The sequence below is a fragment of the Asterias amurensis genome, chromosome 5 (genome assembly GCF_032118995.1).
Source record: "Asterias amurensis chromosome 5, ASM3211899v1".
Classification (NCBI taxonomy): Eukaryota; Metazoa; Echinodermata; class Asteroidea; order Forcipulatida; family Asteriidae; genus Asterias; species Asterias amurensis.
Genome location: NC_092652.1, coordinates 6,067,828 through 6,088,483, shown reverse-complemented (window position 1 = coordinate 6,088,483; position 20,656 = coordinate 6,067,828). Strand labels below are relative to the sequence as shown.

Sequence of the window (20,656 nt, the reverse complement as noted above, 5' to 3'; positions counted from 1 at the left end):
ACGATTGTGGCACACAATAAAAACAAAAACACAGAACAAAAATCGCCCTTTTTGTCTTTTATCATTTGGTTTAATTTTTGGTTTTCTACTCAATTAGTAACGATCCTAAGAAAGATCATAAACAGCGATTCTTTCCTCTCATTATTCTACATAATCATTCCATAAACATTCATTTTTAATCTACCATAAATACAAAAAGTATTAAACATTTATTAATTTACCATGACGTTAAAAACCATAATGGTACCTTCGGATTAATACTGGGTAAAAAAAGCAAAGAAAACTGTACAAGTCAGTAAAAATGGATTTTCTACATCAGTCGGATTTATGGTTGTTATAGTTTAGACTATGATGGAACCAGTCATCCCTTAAAGAGAAGGAAGATTGACCGGGTGTTTCTGGCAGTGGCTGCTGGGTGCACCACAGCTGATTTTAAACCTTCGCGTGTCACTAATGGTCTCAAAATTAAAAAAGAATAATAATAAAAGTTGGCCTAAATTGTTTCCTAATAATGGTAGATTTTTCCGCCATAATAAGACTAATAATAACAATATTTTAGTAATGTTGTTTAAAACCTGCTTCTTTCCCCTTTAATGCCCTATTTACACGACATCATTAAGCATGGTTGTAGACTTTTTACAAATAACACTTTGTGTATAAGGGCAACTGTAGGTTTGAACTGTCTGAGGTCCCAGAGTGAAACCTCAACTTTTGCCATCTCTTATGATTAACAGTATATATACATTGTCCTTTCACCCGAGGTGCCATTTTGCAACCAAGCTAAAATAAGGCAAGGGACCCGTGCTAAATTACCGTCGTGTGAAAGGGGCTTAAGATGTGTTATACTCTCCTTGTTAAAATAAAAACGAGGTGCTAATGCTAATGGAAACCTGTATCCGATTATTACCATTGTTTATAAACGCGCGAGTCGATCCATTGCTTGGTCTGCTCTGCACTGTTTGCCATCCACCGTATGTTCACCTCAGTTGTGGTGATGGCTGACTCGTAGACCGTCTGCATGCCGCCGAACTGACGGTCGTTGCCGAACTCCAACAACTGCGGACGCAAAACAAAAATATATATATTATATATTTTAACCGACTTCGGTTCATAGTTTTCTATGTTTTAACTTAATTGCTATTATTATTATTATTTTTCTTTCTTCATTTGATTTAGTAGAACTTGCATAACATGATGGCAACATAGGCCTAAAATATACAAAAGCGCGGTGTGTCGTGCTTAGGCCTTTTTGATGCCTTGAAAAGCGGTACAACAGAAAATTGACGGTGTATAAACGTAACATTATGTTACAACAGTAGACCAATAATAATTATTACAAATAAAAATGTGTATAAATTATGTTTACATGGTGATGTCTATTCTAAAATTTAAATCAGGATTATTTGCAATACTTACTTCCTGCAGTCTCTGTGGGGTATTGAAGAATGACGTCATCTCTTCAAAAATGTCAGCGAGGTTCTGCTGACGATTTCTCTTGAACCTGTTCAAGCAATAGATGTCGAATGTTTAATTAGTAACAATATAAATGAGAGTGCTAATTGTAGGGTCATCGTTTGGTAATGACATACTGTAGTGACCCCGAGGAAACACTGAAAAGAATGCCGAACGTTCATTTGGTGATAATATAAACACAATTCGCTGTTTGGTTATGTTTTAGTTTGCTCTATGCGGTGGTTTTGTAATGCTTTCTGCTTTATCAGCCATGGCTTCTGATGGATGACCCCCGAGCCTACATCCGAATGGACTGTAAAGGTATTGACTCTGTTTCAGGCCCATGAGTAGGTGGCAACGGCCCCTGGAAAAAAATAGCTTGTTGTAGCCAACACCTTGAAGCATCTTCAGGCATTGTGTATTTGGCGACTTGCATAAAAGAAACCGTTGTGAATTGGAATTAATTCGAAATTAGTCTCTTACATGGCGGTGATTGCTCCCCACTCGCTGCGGATGAAATCCCAGGCCACCCCGTATCCAGCTGGATTCTCGGCCACACCCATCAAGATAACTTCCGCATCCTTGCGATTGAAGACGGTTGCATCCAACACCAAGGGCAAATAGCTGCAAAGATTTGTAAAAAGCAATACATTAGCTTTTAAGGCACTGGACATTATTGGTAATTACTCAAAATAGTTGTTAGCTAAAACACTTACTTGGCAACGAGCAATGGAGAACTGTTGATAGTATAGAACATTGTGAGAAACGACTCCCTCTGAAGTAACATAGTTTTTGAGAAAGAGGTAATTTCTTCCTCAATTGATAAAAGGCTTCAACTGAAACATTTTAATTTGCATCTAAAAAACAAAGTCGAGCAAACAATGACAAATAATTTGAGCCCAAATTCTCACATGTTTGTTGTTTTATACATATGTTTGGATACTTGTCTTTGACAATATTACCACAAATGTATCCTGCTTTTTTATCTCACTTTTTGGGGGCTCAGACTTGAAACGAGTTGATAAAGCCCCGTTTTTGCAATCAACAACGAAATTCAAAACACCCAACGTCATGTACCTTTTTAAAAGTGAAGCGTCCCTCGAGCACGTGAGGGCGCTTACCCATCTAGATCGCTCCCGTCGGTCATTGGTTGTTTGCATCATGTTCCAAGCAAAGTCCCACTCAGATTGGCCACCGAAACGAATGCCGCTACAGTACACAACTGACCTCTGGTTCAGGGGAATTCTGGTGGCAAAGAATGAAACTTGAGACATAAAAAAAAAAAAAAAAAAAAAAACTGGCTGGCAAAGAGTTAAAATGAAAAACATCTTTGGCTATTCGCCAAAGAGACTCTTCGAACACAAGACTATTTAATCGTGCACAACATACAGAAGTACTACATCACCCATTTACGATTTTCATTACCCAGTTTTATGGATTTACGTTTTTTTTTTCGTTTTTTTCCCCCAAATTAGCGTCCTACGGACGTGGTTCTAAACGCAAAAGTCAAAGGAATTGTTCCATTTCTGACCAGATTTTCTACATCTTCACTGAACTTTTGAAACAATTATTGACAAAACTTACAGGTTCGATGTCGGATTGTTCACAAAATCTTCGAACATCTCTGTTGCCTTGGAAACACAGTGGCTGTTGCCATAGAAACATGCCATTGACGTCACATCGATTCTACTCTTCTTTCCCTGACGTCCACTAAAGTTAATAAATCAACAAATTTCAAAGTTTAAAACTTAAAACAACGATCAACATAAAACACACAAAAGTCACCTAAAATGCACACAATCTGTAAACTAAAAACACGTTGTTTTGTAACTTTATAGTCACACGTTTTTGCCAACCGGACCCAAGCTCTTGTGTTGTCAGCCACAGAGTGTGGGTTCGAATCCTAGTCACGACACTTGAGCAAGGCAATTTTAATTTTAAAACCATAATTGCTTCGTGACAGTTGGGGAAGGTAGTGCATTCTGATCTCTACTAGCCAGGCTCCTAGTGGATGATACCCAAGCCTACATGCTTTTACACTGTAAAGGGGATAACACATTTTTCCTCTTGCATTAGCGCGTTACGAGATGCTTACCTTGCAGTTTGTACGTCTGGTATAAAGGTAGCATCCCACCCAGACTCGGCGTACAAGGGCTCCACCAATCGCTGCATGTAAGTCTGAGAAGTTAAGAGGACGATTAGCATTACTAATCTCAATTTGAACAATAATGAAAAGCTGTTATAGCACCATATATTAGCTGTTATTATACATGTTTTAACAGGTTTTTGACGTGTTTACATGTTGGTGTGTATTATTATATCCTAGGGCTGTCGCCTGTCAAAGACGATTACATTCTTGGTAAAAAATTGAATGATTAAAACTTTTTTTTATAATAAGTAAGTGTATAAAAGCATCATAACCTATAATGTTTGCCAATTGTTAATTTTTTTTTCGAGTAGGATTTTGGTGGCTTGTTCTCTTGTTTCTTTTTTTCGCAGGTGTAACTTTTTATTTCAACGCACGTTTGAGGGCAATTACCCATCTGTATAGTACATGCCCAGTAGTTTCTAAATGTGCCATTATCAAAGTTGCGTTCCTATTAAATGTGATGCACTCTGTAACCGGCCGGTTATAGGTCCTGCGGCCGATTTAACGAAACTTCACGCAACTGCGTAAGTCCACTTCCGCAACGTTTATGGAGCAACTTGCACCATAAACGTTGCGCAAGTGGACTTACGCAGTTGCGTAAAGTTTCGTGAAATCGGCTGCAGATTTGAGGAAGTTGGGTCAATTACCTGAACTGAAGAGACGGATCGTCTTATGTCATCGCTCAGCAGCATCTTGGCGATATATGAGGATGTTGCAACTACAGCCCTTCGAGTCGAGTTGGAAGACGGCTCAAGCAACGCGGAGAAGTTCAGGTAGACGGAGTTTGGGATTACTTCAGCTTGCGCCAAGTAAAACGTGTCGTAGATGAGACCGACTCGATTCTCTTCAATGAACACCTTCATGAATGAGTGATAAATAAGACAAATGTTTCTCAAAGAACTGTAGGATTTTAAACTTCGGTTAGGTGGGAGGATAGTACGGTTTGCTGGGTAGGGTGGTTTAAAAGACACGGAGTTTAACTCGACGTTTCGATAAGTATGCTATGATTGTCTTCTGGAGAAAAAAAACGAGTGCTGTATTTTTTTCATTAATCTGTATAGATCATTTTAGCATGTACAACGGATTTACGCAGCTCTCATAAAAACATTGCTACGCGTGTTTTCACCTATTTCCCCCCCCCCAAAAAAAAAAAACAAACTTAGGTGAACTTCTACAGGTAAAACTTCTACAGGTAAAGTATATATATATCTTCTTTTACAATAGGGATTCATGTCATGGCCAAAAACTTAGTCCATAAAATGTATCAAAACCCTTTAAAGGAACGTTACAGAATTGGTAAGAAATAAAAATGGCATCATACAAATAATGTGTAATCGGTTTTTCACTTTTTCTCGTGACCCAGATGGCCGATCGATATCAGACTTCTACAGGTTTGTCAGTGTATGTATGATAACATAAACTGCTTACACTGCCAGCAACTGTTTTGTTAGCAAAAACCAATTATGTAATGTTCGTTCAATTTAACGACAAGTAAGCTAGGTAATCAATAATTACACTTGGATCGGTAGCGGCTTGGTCTAGGAGACGTTGCCAGTTGTCGTCTTCGTAATTGACTCGATAGAGACCAACCATCTTGGCGTTGGCAAGGTACCAGTCATCAGAGGCAGCCTCGTCCGGTAGAGTAAAATACGCTACAATTAGAAGAATGTTTGCAATTATTAATATCAAAATAGAAAATGAGCTGTGATGCAAACTGCTAACCCTCCAAAATGGATGACGGTATAAGATGCAAACATGGTAAAAAAGGGTATACGTATTACGTATAGGCACCCTCCTCTTAAATGAACACGTTGCCTCGGAAAGGCCCGGTCGGCCATTTTAAGGAGTCCAAATTTCGACTCCACAAAATGGCCGACCGTGTTTCTCGGCGACGTAAAAGGAACACCGTGCAATTTCGGGGCATATTTTATGTGGATTCTTATATACTCTATTTTTAAACTATCTATCCAACCATAATGCATTTTATAACATTCAAGCGGTTTCAAATGTTTTAAAAAGACCAACTCGTCCGACCCAAGGCAGCGTGTTCCTTAAAAAACTAATGGCAATACATTTTGTTTGTTAGCAGCAGTATTTGATTATATAAGGCCCAAAGCACTTTGATAAACATTTCCCTTCGAAGTAATAAGGTTATCAAGTAACAATTTATGTTCCCAGTTTGTGTGGACTCGTTCGAGGTCTCAAAATCTAAACGCACACAACTTCGTGTGGCACGGTTGTTTTTTCTTTCATTATCATCTCGCAAGTTCGACGACCAATTGAGCTCAAATTTTCACAGGTTTGTAATTTTATGCATATGTTGAAATACACCAATTGTGAAGGCTAGTCTTTGACAATTACCAATTGTGTCCACTGCCTTTAACATCAATATCACACTTGCAGGCCTCTAACTATTTATTACAATACATTAATAATATAGTACGCTATAGGTTTTGAGATCTAAAAACTGGAGGTGGCTGTTCAAACGCAAAGTCACTCTGAAATGACTAATGACATCATACTGAAATGAAACTTTGTTCAAGAACAAAAAAACAAACTTGCTTACAATAGTCCTCTGGTTCCATCCATACTTTCTCTGGCTTCTCGTACTGATCAGCTGGTCCAGATTTATAGACGTAGGTCAATGGAACGTACCAGCGATACCTGAGTAAAATGTAGAAAATATTTACTTAATTCTTGATATGTGTCAGAATACCCTATTATGTGCAAGAAAGCAGGAACTTAGGGACCCTTTCCTAAAAAAGAAGAAGAAGTAAGATTTGGAATATTGGAGGAAGTATAACTAATAGAGAATTGCGGATCTCTTTTAAGAGTCAGTGTTGGTTCCGGTGGTTAAGGACTCAACGTTTCGACCAGTATGCTCTGATCGTCTTCATAGGTGAAAGAAGACAAATTAACACAACAACAATAAACGTAAACTTCACAAAAACAGCAACAACAACTCACAGGAAACAATTTCTCAGATTCTTTTAAGAATCTCCATTCTGAATAAACACAACAGAATGAGCATGGTGGTTAATACACCATGTCGTTTATAAACCCATTGCCAACGTTACACTCCTCCACACTTGTGTTAAACACCGGAGTTTACTGGGCACTGTAAACTGTATACACTTTCCCGAATTCTGTGAAAAACAAAACCACATGTGGGAATCGAACCCGTGACCTTTGCATTGCTAATGCAGGACGCTTACACAAATACCACCGATGTCTAGAGGCAGTTCGAATCCTAATAGCAGCGGGTAACGCAACAACTTAGATGTGGATTTTTTTTTTTTTTTTTTTTTGCACGAGGGCTACTAGCTGTCAATGAGCAGCTGCAAATTCTTGTGTCATTGCAGACACTTGATCTTTTCACGGTTCGGTACTCCACTTCCATTGGAATGCCATATAGGAAACGCCAAGCAAAAAAGGAACGCCAACGGTCTTGAAAATGTTCTTTAAATTATGTTTACTGCCAGAGGCTTGGTGTAATGACAAAATATTTATGTGATTTCACTCGGAGAATATGAGTCTGAATCTGAATAAGTTATACTCGGCAAAACGTCTCAATAGTGGAGACATCACCCCGAATGTTTGTATATAGAGAAGACAATGGAGAAATTTAAGGAAAAACCCTGTGGGGAAAACCCACGCCGTTAGGTAGGGACTGAAAATCCAATCAACATGCAAGGCTTTGGTCCAGAGGCTCGAACCGGGGACTGCAAAGGTGAACGGCTTGGAGAGAAACCACTGAGAGCCAACAGTGGCAACCACGGGGGACATCGGCGACGAGTTGTTTCTCGGACCAGGGAACTTTACGTGTACAGGTTTGACGTGATTCACCGTCTTTTTGCGGGAGAGACACGCCGTGTAAATGACGGTCCGGACCGGTTGAATTCTTCATCGACACCCGGTGAAATGTTATCACCTCACAGGGTGGACTACAATGGAAGCTTGGTATCGTTGCGGGGACTTTTGTGAACGTTTACGGTTTGTGTTCGTGTGTTTTCGACCAGGATCAGGGAAACTTGGCCACCATGTTTGTTCATCTGATTGGTGTCTAACTTTAAAACAGACCAGCTCTGACGGGGACATAACAGGTAACCAACATTCTCTGGAAGATGGTAAGTTTACAAAAGAAAACCAGACATAACTTGTATTAACCGTTTCTTTAAGTGTTTTAACGCTACTTACGAAGTGTGGACCTGAGAACAAAAGAAGGTCCACACTACAACTCGTTAAAAGTTGAAATTAAAAACTGTAAAGTTTACATTGAAATGAACGACATTTGCACTGACAACTAAATTTATCCACTGAATGTTTTTACTTGTATACACTGCATACCGCTAGCTATTTATTTCCCACTCTATCCATGATTAAACTATACGGCAAAGCCTGGAAACACTTCCTGCGTAATCAGTGGTTTCGAAACCACTACCTTTGGTACAGCGTTCAGTGCAAAATGGGAACTCATTCGGACACTATGAAATTTAAACATTTGTTTCGAAAATACTCGTTGCCTACAACCCACTGCTAAGCAATACATGCATAGACATTCAGGGCCTTTGCGCCATAATAATGTCAAAGTTCAATCAGTAGCTTCTTAACCAGACAACCAGAAGTTCGTACCTTGCAAAAGGTACGAATTGTCAAATTTTGCTGCTGTCAAACCGTGGATTTGAATGTTCATAAATGATTTCCTATGTATTCCTACATGTAGAAAGAAGTTGTATTAAACTGGCGGGATTTCTAGTAAACGATAAACCATGCTCTCTGATAGATGGCCAGCTGTGGCCAACGGAACGATTTGTTCCAATACTTACCTCTTGGTCTTTTCAGAATTTGTTTAGAAAGTGGAGCATATACTTTGCATAAGTATTGCATAAGAAGCGACAATGCGGCTGATAAATCCCTAGTGCTTGCGGCGGCGGTGATCATTGTTCATTTTGATGCTGGGGCATTCTAATTCATCCCGCGGTCATTTCTCAATGATTTGATGGATCTAAGGGAAGTTGGCCGACTAATTTAATTATGTTAATATATATATATATATATACCAGTTACTTAAATAAATTACTTATTTATTTATTTATTTATTTCCTCAAAACCTCCAAAAATTGAGAAGATAAACAGATTTATAAAAATTACTTCAAAAATACAAAACAAGGGATATAAACACGCAAAAAAAAGAAACAGGATAACCCTGACACTCTCGAACGACCTCCATACCATCCTGGAACAAATTTGAAACAGAGAGATTGTCAGAACGATTTGAGTAGCAGACCGAGAGTATTAAGGTCATCACATTCAAGAAAATGATCACGAAACAAAACTGTTTTTACACTTTCACAAATACCATGGTTGACGCAGTTTACATACTTAAGGTCAGAGTTAAATTTCCGCCTGAAATTAAGAAATAAGGACAATTTCAAGAGCCTTACCCGAGGTTGCCGAACTCCTCATCTTGAGCAGTTCTGTTGACTTGCAGGAACAACTTCTGTGTTGCCACAACGTCTTGTCCGGTTCTTGTCAGAGTAATCAACGGGTATCCGAGTTGAAGGGTCCAAGTGTCCATGATTTTCTTCACGTCGTGTTTCCCGACGTCTTTATCGGCCTGCACGTAGTAAATGAAGTCGAGAGTGGAGCAAAAATATATATGGGGGTATCAATTTCGTGAGAGTTTTATGGTTCATTGTGATTTCAATAATTATTGGCATGTTCTTGTGTGCGCTTTAAGGGTGTTTGCGACCATAACTTCAAATCATGTTGTTACTGGCCTGCTACGGTGTTGTATATCGGTTAAAAAAAAGGCACTGATCATATTTTGTTTGTTTATTTGCTGTACAGTTGTTGTTCTTGGTTAATGTTGATTTTTTGCATTTACGCAATTCGTTAAAAACATTATGCTTTTCATGTTGTCCTGATAAATCCAAGCATTTTGAAAATAAATTGAAAAACAAAATATTAAAAACGGATTGAGAAAACAAAAACACAAGCAATAGATTAAAGCAGCAGCAGCAAAAACGTCCATATCAAACGTCAGTGACCATTATCCCTCGGAAAGATGAAATCTATAGATACTAGTTGAATAATTGGTAATTTTAAATAATATAACTTTCGAACGCTTTCACAAAGAATGCATGATGATGGCATCTTTGCTCTAACACTCGCTGTTTTACTATTAAAAAAAGCCACCATGTTCTTAACGACCCTGATAACTTTAACCGAAATGATACATACGTAGGTAAGTTCGTGCCATAGATGTTCTGCATTGGCGTTCTTGTAGGCCCGCTCCTTGAGGTAGTTTTGTATGCCTACGTTGAAGACTTCGAGGGTCAAGAAATGCTCCATCATCCAAATGATAGATCCTCCCTGTGGTTGTAAACGGACACTTGGATTAGACAAATTGCCATTTGACATGGAAAATCTGGGGATTTGCTGGCAAGGGGCCGTTTGATTCTTTTTTTTACCAACCTTTAAGGCCCGGTCACACAGGCCCCGATAACGAGAACTAAAACGAGAACGATAAAAATGCACGCCCTCGATTGGTTGAATTGCTCCACGCAGAATACGCCCACGCTCCTTCAACCAATCAAGGGCGTGCATTATTATCGGTCTCGTTTCCGTTCTCGTTATCGGGGCCTCTGTGTCCGGGCCTGGCCCAATCCCTAATAAGGCAATCACGTGCTTAATTTTGTTTGATGCTTTATTGGACATATACAACCGTAATTCAGAGTCCAGCAATTATGTTGGTTTTAAAAGAAGCGTATATTGCTTCTTGTGCTTGCAAGTGGTTATACGTCTTTTAACGTTTGTAATTGATATATTATTTGTTTATAACATTTTTGCTTTACTTTATTGTTTTATCAGTTTTACGATATTGATTCTGATATATAATCACTAATATCACTGTATTGAATCCCAGTAAATCACTCACGATTATGTGTGTGAAAACATTAACTGGGCCCCTTAACATGTGAAAGATCATGTTACTTGGTATCTACATACATTACCATTCTTTCAACACGTCTTTGTGTAGTTTAATTATGATGCTCCTAATGTGACTTCATATAGACGATGTGACCTCTGACGTCACACAAAAATCAAAACACGATTCGCGCGCATACCGCCGGGCAAAACCTTTGTGTTTTGACAGCCAGCTAGAAAGTGTATGCAATCTTACCATGACTACGTGTCTTTTTGCCCGGCGAAACATGACGTATACAGTGTTTTTTTCAACAGAGGGCGGTTTAAATGTAAACATAGGTCACATTGTCTATAAAGTGTGCTACCTTTTGATACGTAATGCGAGTAAATTGATTTCCTATGTCTTCATCTGTAGCATAGACTGGTGCTCTGATGGACGGGTAGGTACCCAGACTGTCGTAAAACAGCGCCACGTTCACAGTGTCGATATAGTATCTTTCGAACTGCAAAATAGAATAGTTGCATATATTATTGTTATAAATGTTCGATTAAACACAGTTAAAATCTTCAGTATTAACAGTATGAGCTGGGGGTAAAAAAAGCAATCAGATTTTACGGATCGAAACGAAACGTCGAATCGTTACAACATTTAATTGCCACCATGATGCCTTTTTAGAATTCGACATTGTGTTATAGTGGCCTATAATAGTTTTCCCACCAAATGTTGAATTCAAAGCTTGACTTGAAAAGAAAACCTTTAAATTGTCTTTATTTCACTCTCAACAGAATTGCATCCTCATTACTAATTGCTATATCCCATTAATTCTTATTGTTCAATATGGTTGTTGTTCTAATGAAGGCAAGTGCGCCCTCAATCTATACTTGTGCCTGACGCAACTTTCATGTTTGCATAAAAACTTAAAGTTAGTCCACAACCTTTGGATGGACCGTGCCTTTGTATGTGTAGTTTTCCGTGAAGAAGGCACTTTTTTTCTTCTTTTTTTTTTTTTTTTTTTGGGGGGGGGGGGATAATTGACTCCGGCCTCCTGTTTATTTAATCTGGAATGGATGGTGTTTTGGGACCTCTCTGTGAGTGTTGCTTTCGGTTTTAATACATTGTTGTTAAATGTTTGTCTTAAAGTAAGGTTGCAAAGTCAAATTCAGGTTTTGCGATCCACTCATTTTCCCCATGAAGAAATTGACACAATAGGGAGCCCTTTACTTAGATATTCTGACCCTACGGGGCAGTCTCACTATTTCGTCAATATATTTGACCGTGGGTGCAGTCAGAAGCCAAAAACTCTAAGCTGCCGTGTAGCTAGCGATCCCGCCCAGGTTTACGATACAACCTTAGGCGCTTCCCAGGGAGACCGCAAACAATTTTTTTTTCAAAATGTCCACGGATTTACATTTTACTTACAGGGTTTGAAGATAATGGTAGTGGAAAGCTTCCCTTCAAATATTACTAAACTCAGGTTGTATAGTTTTTGAGAAATGAGTAAAACAAGTCACAAAATCATTTTGGTATCATTTAGCATGTACAATCCCCTTGACCAGTTATGATATTTTACAAAAACCATAGCATAACTGGTTAATACGTTTTTACATGCTAAAACTGAGACGAAAATTATTACTTTTACTCATTTCTCAAAAACTACAGCACCTCAGTAAGTAAAATTTCAAGGGAAACTTTCTACTATCATAATCTTCAAATTGTGTAAGTTTAATGTAAATCTGTCAACATTGTGTTCTTTGTTAGGAAAAAGTACATAATATGTACTTTTTCCTAACATATTATACCCTTAAATTAAGACGTCATTGGTTAGAGTCCCACTCTTACTAGTAATTATTTCTGTGTTCAACCCCAAATCATCTTCCCAACAGATAGGTCTTTATGAAAATGGGTGGAAATAGTAAACGGTGTAATTTGCCATTGGGTTTGACTCAATATCTATTAAAAATCATGCACAGGTCAATTTGACCTTTTATCCCTCTCCTTAACAATTAATCCCGATCACTGTATTTTTTATCTGATAAATGTAAACAGCCCACCTTTTTGAATTCTGGGTGTACGAAGTCAACCCCGATGTGCTCAAAGTAGGTTGCAAACCCTTCGTTCAGCCACAAGTCGTCCCACCACTCCATCGTTACTAGGTTACCAAACCACTGGGCAGCAGGAAAAGAACACAAAGCACATATTTATTCACCGAATATTTTGTGTAAAAAGGACATGGTTATTAGTATTTCAACCAAGCTTAAAGGCACAGGACACTCAAAATAACTCAAAATAAATATTAGCATAAAACCTTAAATGGTAACATAGTGCAATCATTGTAAGAAATGGCCACCTCGGAAGTAACGGAGAAAGAAGTAATTTTCCACGAGTTTGATTTCGAGACTTCAGATTCAGAATTTGAGGTCTCTAAATCAAGCATCTGAAAATACACACCTTCGTGTGACAAAGTTTTTTTTCCTTTGTTATCTCGCAACTTCAACCACCGATCGTGCTCAAATTTTTATATGTTTTTTATGCATATGTTGAGGTTCACCTAGTGAGAAAACTTGTCTTTGACAATTACCAATAGTGTCCACTGTCTTGAAGGCAGTTGATGCCTGCCAGTGTTCTCACTTGGTGTATCCCAACTAAAGTCATAACATTACAAGTCTGTGAAAATTGTGACTCTAATTGTATTTCGACGTTGCAAAAGAATAATGACAGAAAAAACCCTTGTTGCACGAAAAATAAACTCATTGGTGTCCTTTCGGATGCCTTACATAAAGGCTTCAGGTTTGAAGTATTTTATTTTTGAATGAGAAGTTGCCCCTTTCTCACGAACCATGCTACTACAGACGGAGCCGTTTCTCGCAAAGTTTTATACTACTAATGGCTCTTCATTGCTCGTTTAATTCCAAGTATAGTTTTGTACGCTAACAATTATTTTGAGAATATACCAATAATGTCCAGTGCATTTAAAAGTCATCAGAAACTCCACGACTCAGAATAAAACGCTTCGCCAAAAAAATGAGACCAGTATCGGGAACCTTCACAAAACCAATACCGAAACAAATTGTATCTTCTGGATCCTAACAGAGGTCGTGGCCTCCAAAAACACAACACACCCAAAGCGATACTTCAAATCTACTTGAATAAACATAAACCCAAATTAAACGAGATTACACTTATCTATTTTTATAATTTATAGCCATTAATCCCACGTTCCGTTCCACCCTATCTCTATATAAACGGGGTGGTATATTTATCTGTGTTGACTCTCTTGTCTTACGATTGGTTATCGATAACTTGGAGCCGACTTCAAACACCAACGATCACTTGGCCTTGGTGGGTATTATTAATATTGACCTTCGACCTGTAATTTGACATAATTGTTATAACCCTTGACCTATTTATATCGAGGAGAATGATAAGTATTGTTTGATAGCTCCATGGTTTGAAGCTTTGCATGGTGTGGATAATAGGAATAAACTATAAAGAAATAATGTAGTAAAAACTTGCCGGTACAACCATGTGTAAATCTCTTCTGTGGGAGTGTTGGCTCTTTAAAAAAAGGGCCGGTGTGGTATCGACGTTTCGAACAGTATTCTCTGCTCGTCTTCAGGAGAAAGGAGGATAATAATATTTACCATGTGAGCTAATTCGTGGGTGATAATCTCCGAGTAGAATGTGTTGTCACCAAAGTCCTCCATGCCGTAAAGAAGATAAATATCCTGGTAGGTGATGAGACCCCAGTTCTCCATGGCACCGGCTCCGAAATCCTGTATGGCTATATGATCTGGAAAAAAATACAAAAAAAAATCACGGACGTGTGATCTGGTGGTTAGGCTACTGGACTTGCAATTACAAGGTTGTGGGTTCGAATCATACAGAGCTAACCGTGGTTCAGTGGTTGGACTGCATGATTTGCAATTACTAGGTCGTGGGTTCCAATCCCCCAAGCTAACTGCTGATTTCACCCCCAAAAAGATAAGAATAGCATAATTGTTTTTTTTTTTTTTTTTTTTTTAAATTGAATCCCTATTGGTTTATTTGTGTAGTTTGTATATCATAGAAGTGAAACGAGAAACATTACCTTGTTTATCCAAAGGAAACTCGCTGTCCATATACTCATCTAAATACGTCTGAACTAAATCTGAGACGTTGAGGGCGTACGGAGCAAGGCCGATCAGATCTTTCTCGGTCCAAATGCGAATCTGTAATTGTATCGAGAACGTAAGAGTGAAATATGGTACACATTAGCCCTTTTCGAAACTGCGGCTTCGGCTTCAGATTCGGCTCTAGCATGGCACCCCGGTTGTTTCAATAATTGCGCGTGTTTTGCGTACGCGCTCGGGGCTACAGACTAGGCCACAGAGCCTGAAGCCGAATCCAAAGCCAAAGTCCTAAATTCGAAAAGGGCCCTATATGTGTAAGTCTACAAACCAGTCAGGAAACAAAGCCTGATAGAGTCTGTCAGTCGCACCAAATGCGAATCTAGAGTCCAATCAGGAATAGCATTAACAAATGTATTACCAAGATCGATCAATTCAGTCTTGCACCGAATGGGAATCAAGAAACTACGTCAAAACTCTTTACCTAAAAATGACAGTTTTTATAAGTGAAATGGTTAATAAAATGTGTGGCCAACTGTATAAAACAAATGGACTTCTAATAGATCACTAAATAACATTATTGTGTTTCAGTAAAATGGACTTGAAAAATAGGTCTCATATTTGATTATGACATGTTTCACGTTTGAAAGAGAAGACACGACGTCACAACTTAATGATAAGTAATGTGCCTTAAAGGCAGTGGACACTATTGGTAATTACTCAAAATACTTATTAGCATAAAACCTTTCTTGGGGACGAGTAATGGGAGAGGTTGATGGTATAAAACATTGTGAGAAACGGCTCCTTCTAAAGTGCCATGGTTTTCGAGAAAGAAGTAATTTTCAACGAAGTTGATTTCGAGACCTCAGGTTTAGAACTTGAGGTCTCGAAATCAACCATCTAAACGCACACAACTTCGTGTGACAATGGTGTTTTTCCTTTCATTATTATCTCGCAAGTTGACTGATTGAGCTCAAATTTTCACAGGTTTGTTATTTTATGCATATGTTGAGATACACTAACTGTAAAGGCTAGTCTTTGACAATAGTGTCCACTGTCTTTAATGGATGTTCCTTGTACATTGAAGTTAATTGCAGTAAATGTTTACGCTTTTACTATCAGTAAAAGACAGTAAACAAATTACTAATTTCCAAATAAATCATTATTAATTTTGAATATTTTATAGAGGATACATTTTGTTTACGGCCTTATGCCAAATAAAGACCATGTTACAGATAATCATAGAAACATGTAAATAAAAACCCTATTAAGGGAACAGTTGAATAATACATCATTTGCGGTAACTTTCCGAACATGTTAAAACACAAATGAGGGTTTACATACCAGACACCCGTTAGGGTTCACCACATCGATATGGTCGTAGTCATTAACTATGAAAGCCAGGAGATACGTCGGCATTGAAGGCACCCTCTTGAAGTAAGTCCTAGACCAATGGCTGTCCAACTGTATACGTCGTATATCAATGCCATTAGATAAGGCGCTCATGTCCGTACGATGTTCTAGTTGTACGTCGTAAGATGCCTTGAACGTAGGCTCGTCGAAGCACGGCAGGACGCGACGGGCGTAAGGTCCTTCCATCTGGGTAGTTGCGATGTATCTGCGAAGAAAACATTAGTTTTTCGGTTTCATAAAACACTATTATACGATTCATCATTATAATAAGATAAGCTGTTGATAGTTGTCATAATGTGATTTTAATTGACATTTTGGTGGGCACTCCGGTTGGCTCAGTGGTTTATGTCCCTGCCTTTCAACTCTGTGGACCCTGGTTTCAGCCCGGACTGGAGCCTTGCATGTTGGTTGGGTTTTTCGGTCCCCACCTGGTTTTGTTTGTTCTTCCCCAAAGGGCTTTTCCACCCAAATATAAAACAGAATTGTCCGCATTGTCTTCTTTATAAAAGGTTGTGATGTTTTCATGTGTTATACCATGTAGCTCCATGGTTATACCGACTATAATAGGCCTAATTAAGATTTGGTTTCAGATTCAGATTTGTAACATTACACAGTGCTAGGCAATTAGGAGTAATACACAGTCACAAGAACAATCTCGGCTCTTTGTCAAATCAGTCGTAATCGCTTTTTGAACATTTTGGCAAAAGTGCAGGCTCCTGTAGCGCAGGTTTCAGACTGGCTATTTGAACCAAGTGCTGGAGCCGGCAAAGAAGTCGGGTGTTCGAAAAAGCCCATTAAACTAACCTTGTGTTGTTCATTGAGTCCATGTACATGCTCGGGTAAAATCCTGCTTCGTCATCTCCGAGGATACCCGAGTACACGATGTAGATGTCATACTCCTCATGGGGTCGAAGCATCTCTTTCAACTTGAGAACCAAGAAGGCGTACTCCTCAACCATCGTATGACTCTCAAAGATGTCAGTCTTATCCAGTGTACTGACGCTATGAACAGTCGGCATACCGTGAATGGTGATGTGCTTGGCGTGTAGGGTGATCTCATCCGTCGCTTCCATGCACTGCACTTTTATCCGGACCCAGCCGTCAAAAGTGAATCTCTGTCCGAGCTTTGAGTCCGGAACGTCATCGTCGTACAGGAACGGGCGGAGGTTAAGCTCGTATCGTCTCGGTAGGACCGACGTGGGTAGCCGACCCTTCATGAGGTCTGATGGCGCCTCGGTGGTCGGCCTGACTGGCTCCATGGTTGGGTTGACGGGCTCCATGGTTGGATTAGCAGGCTCGGGGGTTTTGACAGCCGCTACGGTCGTCTTGCCGACCTGAGGGGCCTTGGTAGCCGCGTCGACGACGACGGTGCGATCGGGAATGTAGAATACCAGCAGGGCTGTGGCAGCGATCAGCACGCATACTGTCAGGATGGTGAAAGCAAGCATGGCGGGGCTGCAGTACATCCCGTTACCCTTGCGGCCGGGCGGCTTCTCGCCTGAACCACCTTCGAGGCTGAACTCATCTTTCGCCATCTTGAGTTTCTGAGCTTCTAAACACAGAGTAGGAAACAGAAACAACTAGTTACAATGAATAGAAAGCTTGCGGGTACCACCAAGTGTAAATCTCTTTAGTGGGAGTGTTGGCTCTGAAAAGAGCCGGTGTGGTCTCGATGTTTCGAACCGTATACTCTCACTGCTCGTCTTCAGGAAAACGCAAAAGCTGGAAATGGTTTCGATAGATCAAATTGCTGTTAAAAGTCAAGTAACAATACCGTATCTCATCCATTTGATCAGTTGCAAAGTTTCCCCTCCCGATTCCCATGGACAAAAATCCAAAAGCATTTACTATCAAGATGAGATGCAAACCCACGACCCCAAACATTTTAGAGTAGATGGCTCATTGCCAGACTGCTGAGATTGTCCGGGTTAAGAAGAACGTAAGTTTACAGAGCTAACCATCTCGATGTTATAGTTAGAGAAACAAAATCAACTAAAAAGAACACTTCAGAAGAATACAGAAGAATATTTTGTATAAAAATTTTGGCTTGCGGTTGTGTATATCTACTTTGTGAGTAGATTATGTTCTTTTGAGAACTTGACATGTACATCTAGCTCCAATCCTCCTCCCCCCCCCCCGCCCCCACGCCTCTGGTTCCACCACTACATTTTAGGCTTTTTTTTTTAAGGGTTTAAATTAGCCCCAATTTTGAGACCGTAAAGTTAAAAATAAAGACCCTAGTTTGACCTTGTCGTGTAAAAAGAGCTATACATTACTAATTAGAACCGGCTTCCGAACACCTCACGCGCTAAACACGTTACACTGCGAAACTCTGTTTTTTTTTTTTTTTTACACAAACATCATTATTTTCGTTTTGGTATTTCTTTTCGGCCAAGAAGTTAAAACCATAAAGGTAAAACAAAATACAACTCACAGATTCCAGCGACGTCCCCTGGCGTTACTTGTACAGGCCGGATATCTGAACAACACTGGTGCAGCTGGTAAACCAACAAGACCTTTATACAACTTCATGATATGTTCTTATACAAGATTATACCCACGTGATATAAATAAACTTTGCTATCTATAAGTATGGGCTTGTTCAAACTGTACCATGTAAACATAAAGGTTTTATAAAAAACTTGTATTCTAAGTATTATGTAATTACGAACCTTGATGTAGTTGACATGCTATTCGTCGCGTCATGTGTTAATGGGTAATGGTGAATGATGCACAGGGCGTGAATGACACTAAGTGATACAAAACCATGAATAGTATCAGATAAGACTTTTCAATCCCTTTATCTTGATTCTGGCACACTAATCCTCCCTAGCGAAGATATTGTATTACATTAATATGAGTAGGCCTTTGTGTTAAAGTTTATGGTTACAAGTCGAGCTTTGTGACATAGAAACGGAGTAACGCCGTTTCTAGGCTACGGTGCTCGAGAGGGGCCATTCAACTTGTTGAGATATGTAAGTTTAGCCTATTTTACTCGGCTGCAGGAGGAAAGTCTCTTCACCAATTCTTCACTTCTGATTGTCCTGAGTATTGCCAAGCATTTGCCAGTGTACTGAGTATAAAAAGTAGATCACAAGGCTCCAGATTATCTGTCGAAGTCACTTTTTGAAATCCATGACTGCCCATACTCCCTATGAAGCTATGATGTTATCTATGGTGAGAGAGCTATTTCTACGGCTGAATCAGTGCCCACTGTTGAACCAGTGCTACTTTTTGGATGCGAAGCATGGACATTAACATCTGCTCAAGAAAAAGCAACATGATGGTTGCTACACCAGAGGCCAATTTCATAGAGCTGCTTAAGCAAACATTTTGCTTAAGCACGAAAACAGCTCGCTTATTTTACAAATGTTACTGGCCAAAATGTTATGCCATATACATTGATTGTGATTGGTAATTAGCTGTTGTTCACTTAGCGTAACAGTTAAGTGGAGTCTTGGCCGGTAATCTGATTTTGCTAAGCAAGGATTTTTTGCTTAAGCAAAATTTTGTGCTTAAGCAGCTCTATGAAATTGGGCCCAGAATGCTACGCCAGGTGCTTGGTGTCGGGAGGGAAGAACATATCAAACACAGATCTCTGTCTCGGGTTCCCCAAGCTTTATAGTGTCACAATCTGCGCAAGAAGAGTGAGGTTTGCATAGCACTGCTATCGCCATTCTGAGCTTCCAGCCAGCAAGCTTTTTCTCTGGGAGCCTTAGCAAGGTCAAGCTCAAAGAGGTCGAGGTCAACTGACTTAAATTGATCTTCTCAAAAGATGCTGGATTTGTAACAGCTGGAGAAATATCCACATGCATGAGGGCTTTGGAGATCTGGAGACAACTACGCCGTAACCTCATTGACCACGCAGACACCACTCGAACTCGGAGGAAAGATTGCTGCCTCTCGCCTATTGAATGAACGGTCTAAACGCTCAGACTGTTCGGTCAAAATGCCCCACCTGTAGGTCTACTCCAATCTGTAGCTGGTAGTCACACTCACTTTCTATTCTCTGCATCCTCTGGTAATTTGGCGCTGTATAAATCAAATTATTATTATTGTTACATCTCTCCATCTTCTATGTATATGGCATGTATATTTTATATTATGGCATTTCTAGTGCTCCGTACTACAGACTAGCGTCTGGTCAAATTCGCACCCGTTTACAATACACATTTTTGTTTACAATGCCTGCACTGCAGAAACTGGGATGTTTCTGACACCAGAATCAAAATTTACGTCAAACGGTGCTAAAACAACACCAATATAATTTAATTACCCCAAAAAATTTTTTAATTACAGAAGTTTAGTATTTATTTAACACCGTATGGTGTACATTTTGATACTTTTTGTTGTATCTATTTGTGGCAACTACCATGGTGTAAATTTAACACCGAAGGTTTTATTGCAATGTGGTGCATTGTCATACTACTATAGTATTTTCCAAGTGCCTTGTGTATGCAAACACTAGGAAAGAGTTGCATGACGGAGTTTATGAACCTTTTCGAAACCACGGCTTCGGCTTTGGATTTGACTTGAGGCTCCGTTCTCTCGTCTGAAACCCTGGACGCGTATACGCAAAGCACGCCCAATTGTCAAACAACTGCG

The 20,656-nt window shown here is 39.4% G+C and overlaps 1 protein-coding gene across 1 annotated transcript; it reads right to left on the bottom strand.

Moving 5' to 3' along the window:
• Positions 1-44: 44 nt before the first annotated feature.
• On the bottom strand, positions 45-18,560 carry LOC139937015 (aminopeptidase N-like). Its single transcript, XM_071931952.1, has 18 exons — positions 18,486-18,560; positions 16,856-17,603; positions 15,983-16,256; positions 14,620-14,740; positions 14,174-14,322; positions 12,584-12,697; positions 10,897-11,034; positions 9,845-9,976; positions 9,046-9,218; positions 6,168-6,265; positions 5,117-5,253; positions 4,249-4,458; positions 3,548-3,630; positions 3,037-3,162; positions 2,530-2,697; positions 1,936-2,076; positions 1,417-1,501; positions 45-1,056 (listed from the first exon to the last, which is right to left on the bottom strand). The coding sequence occupies exons 2-18, from the start codon at positions 17,584-17,586 to the stop codon at positions 904-906; spliced, it is 3,033 nt and encodes a 1,010-aa protein (XP_071788053.1). The 5' UTR covers positions 17,587-17,603; positions 18,486-18,560; the 3' UTR covers positions 45-903.
• Between the last annotated feature and the right edge of the window lie 2,096 nt (positions 18,561-20,656).

Excerpts from the sequence above, each read along its gene's own strand:
- LOC139937015 (XM_071931952.1), bottom strand. The coding sequence starts at position 17,586 with ATGGCGAAAGATGAGTTCAGCCTCGAAGGTGGTTCAGGCGAGAAGCCG. Across the intron at positions 11,035-12,583 it reads TACACCCAGAATTCAAAAAG|TTCGAAAGATACTATATCGA; the intron begins GTGGGCTGTTTA and ends TCTATTTTGCAG. Across the intron at positions 4,459-5,116 it reads AAGCCGCTACCGATCCAAGT|GTGTTCATTGAAGAGAATCG; the intron begins GTAATTATTGAT and ends TCATTCATGAAG.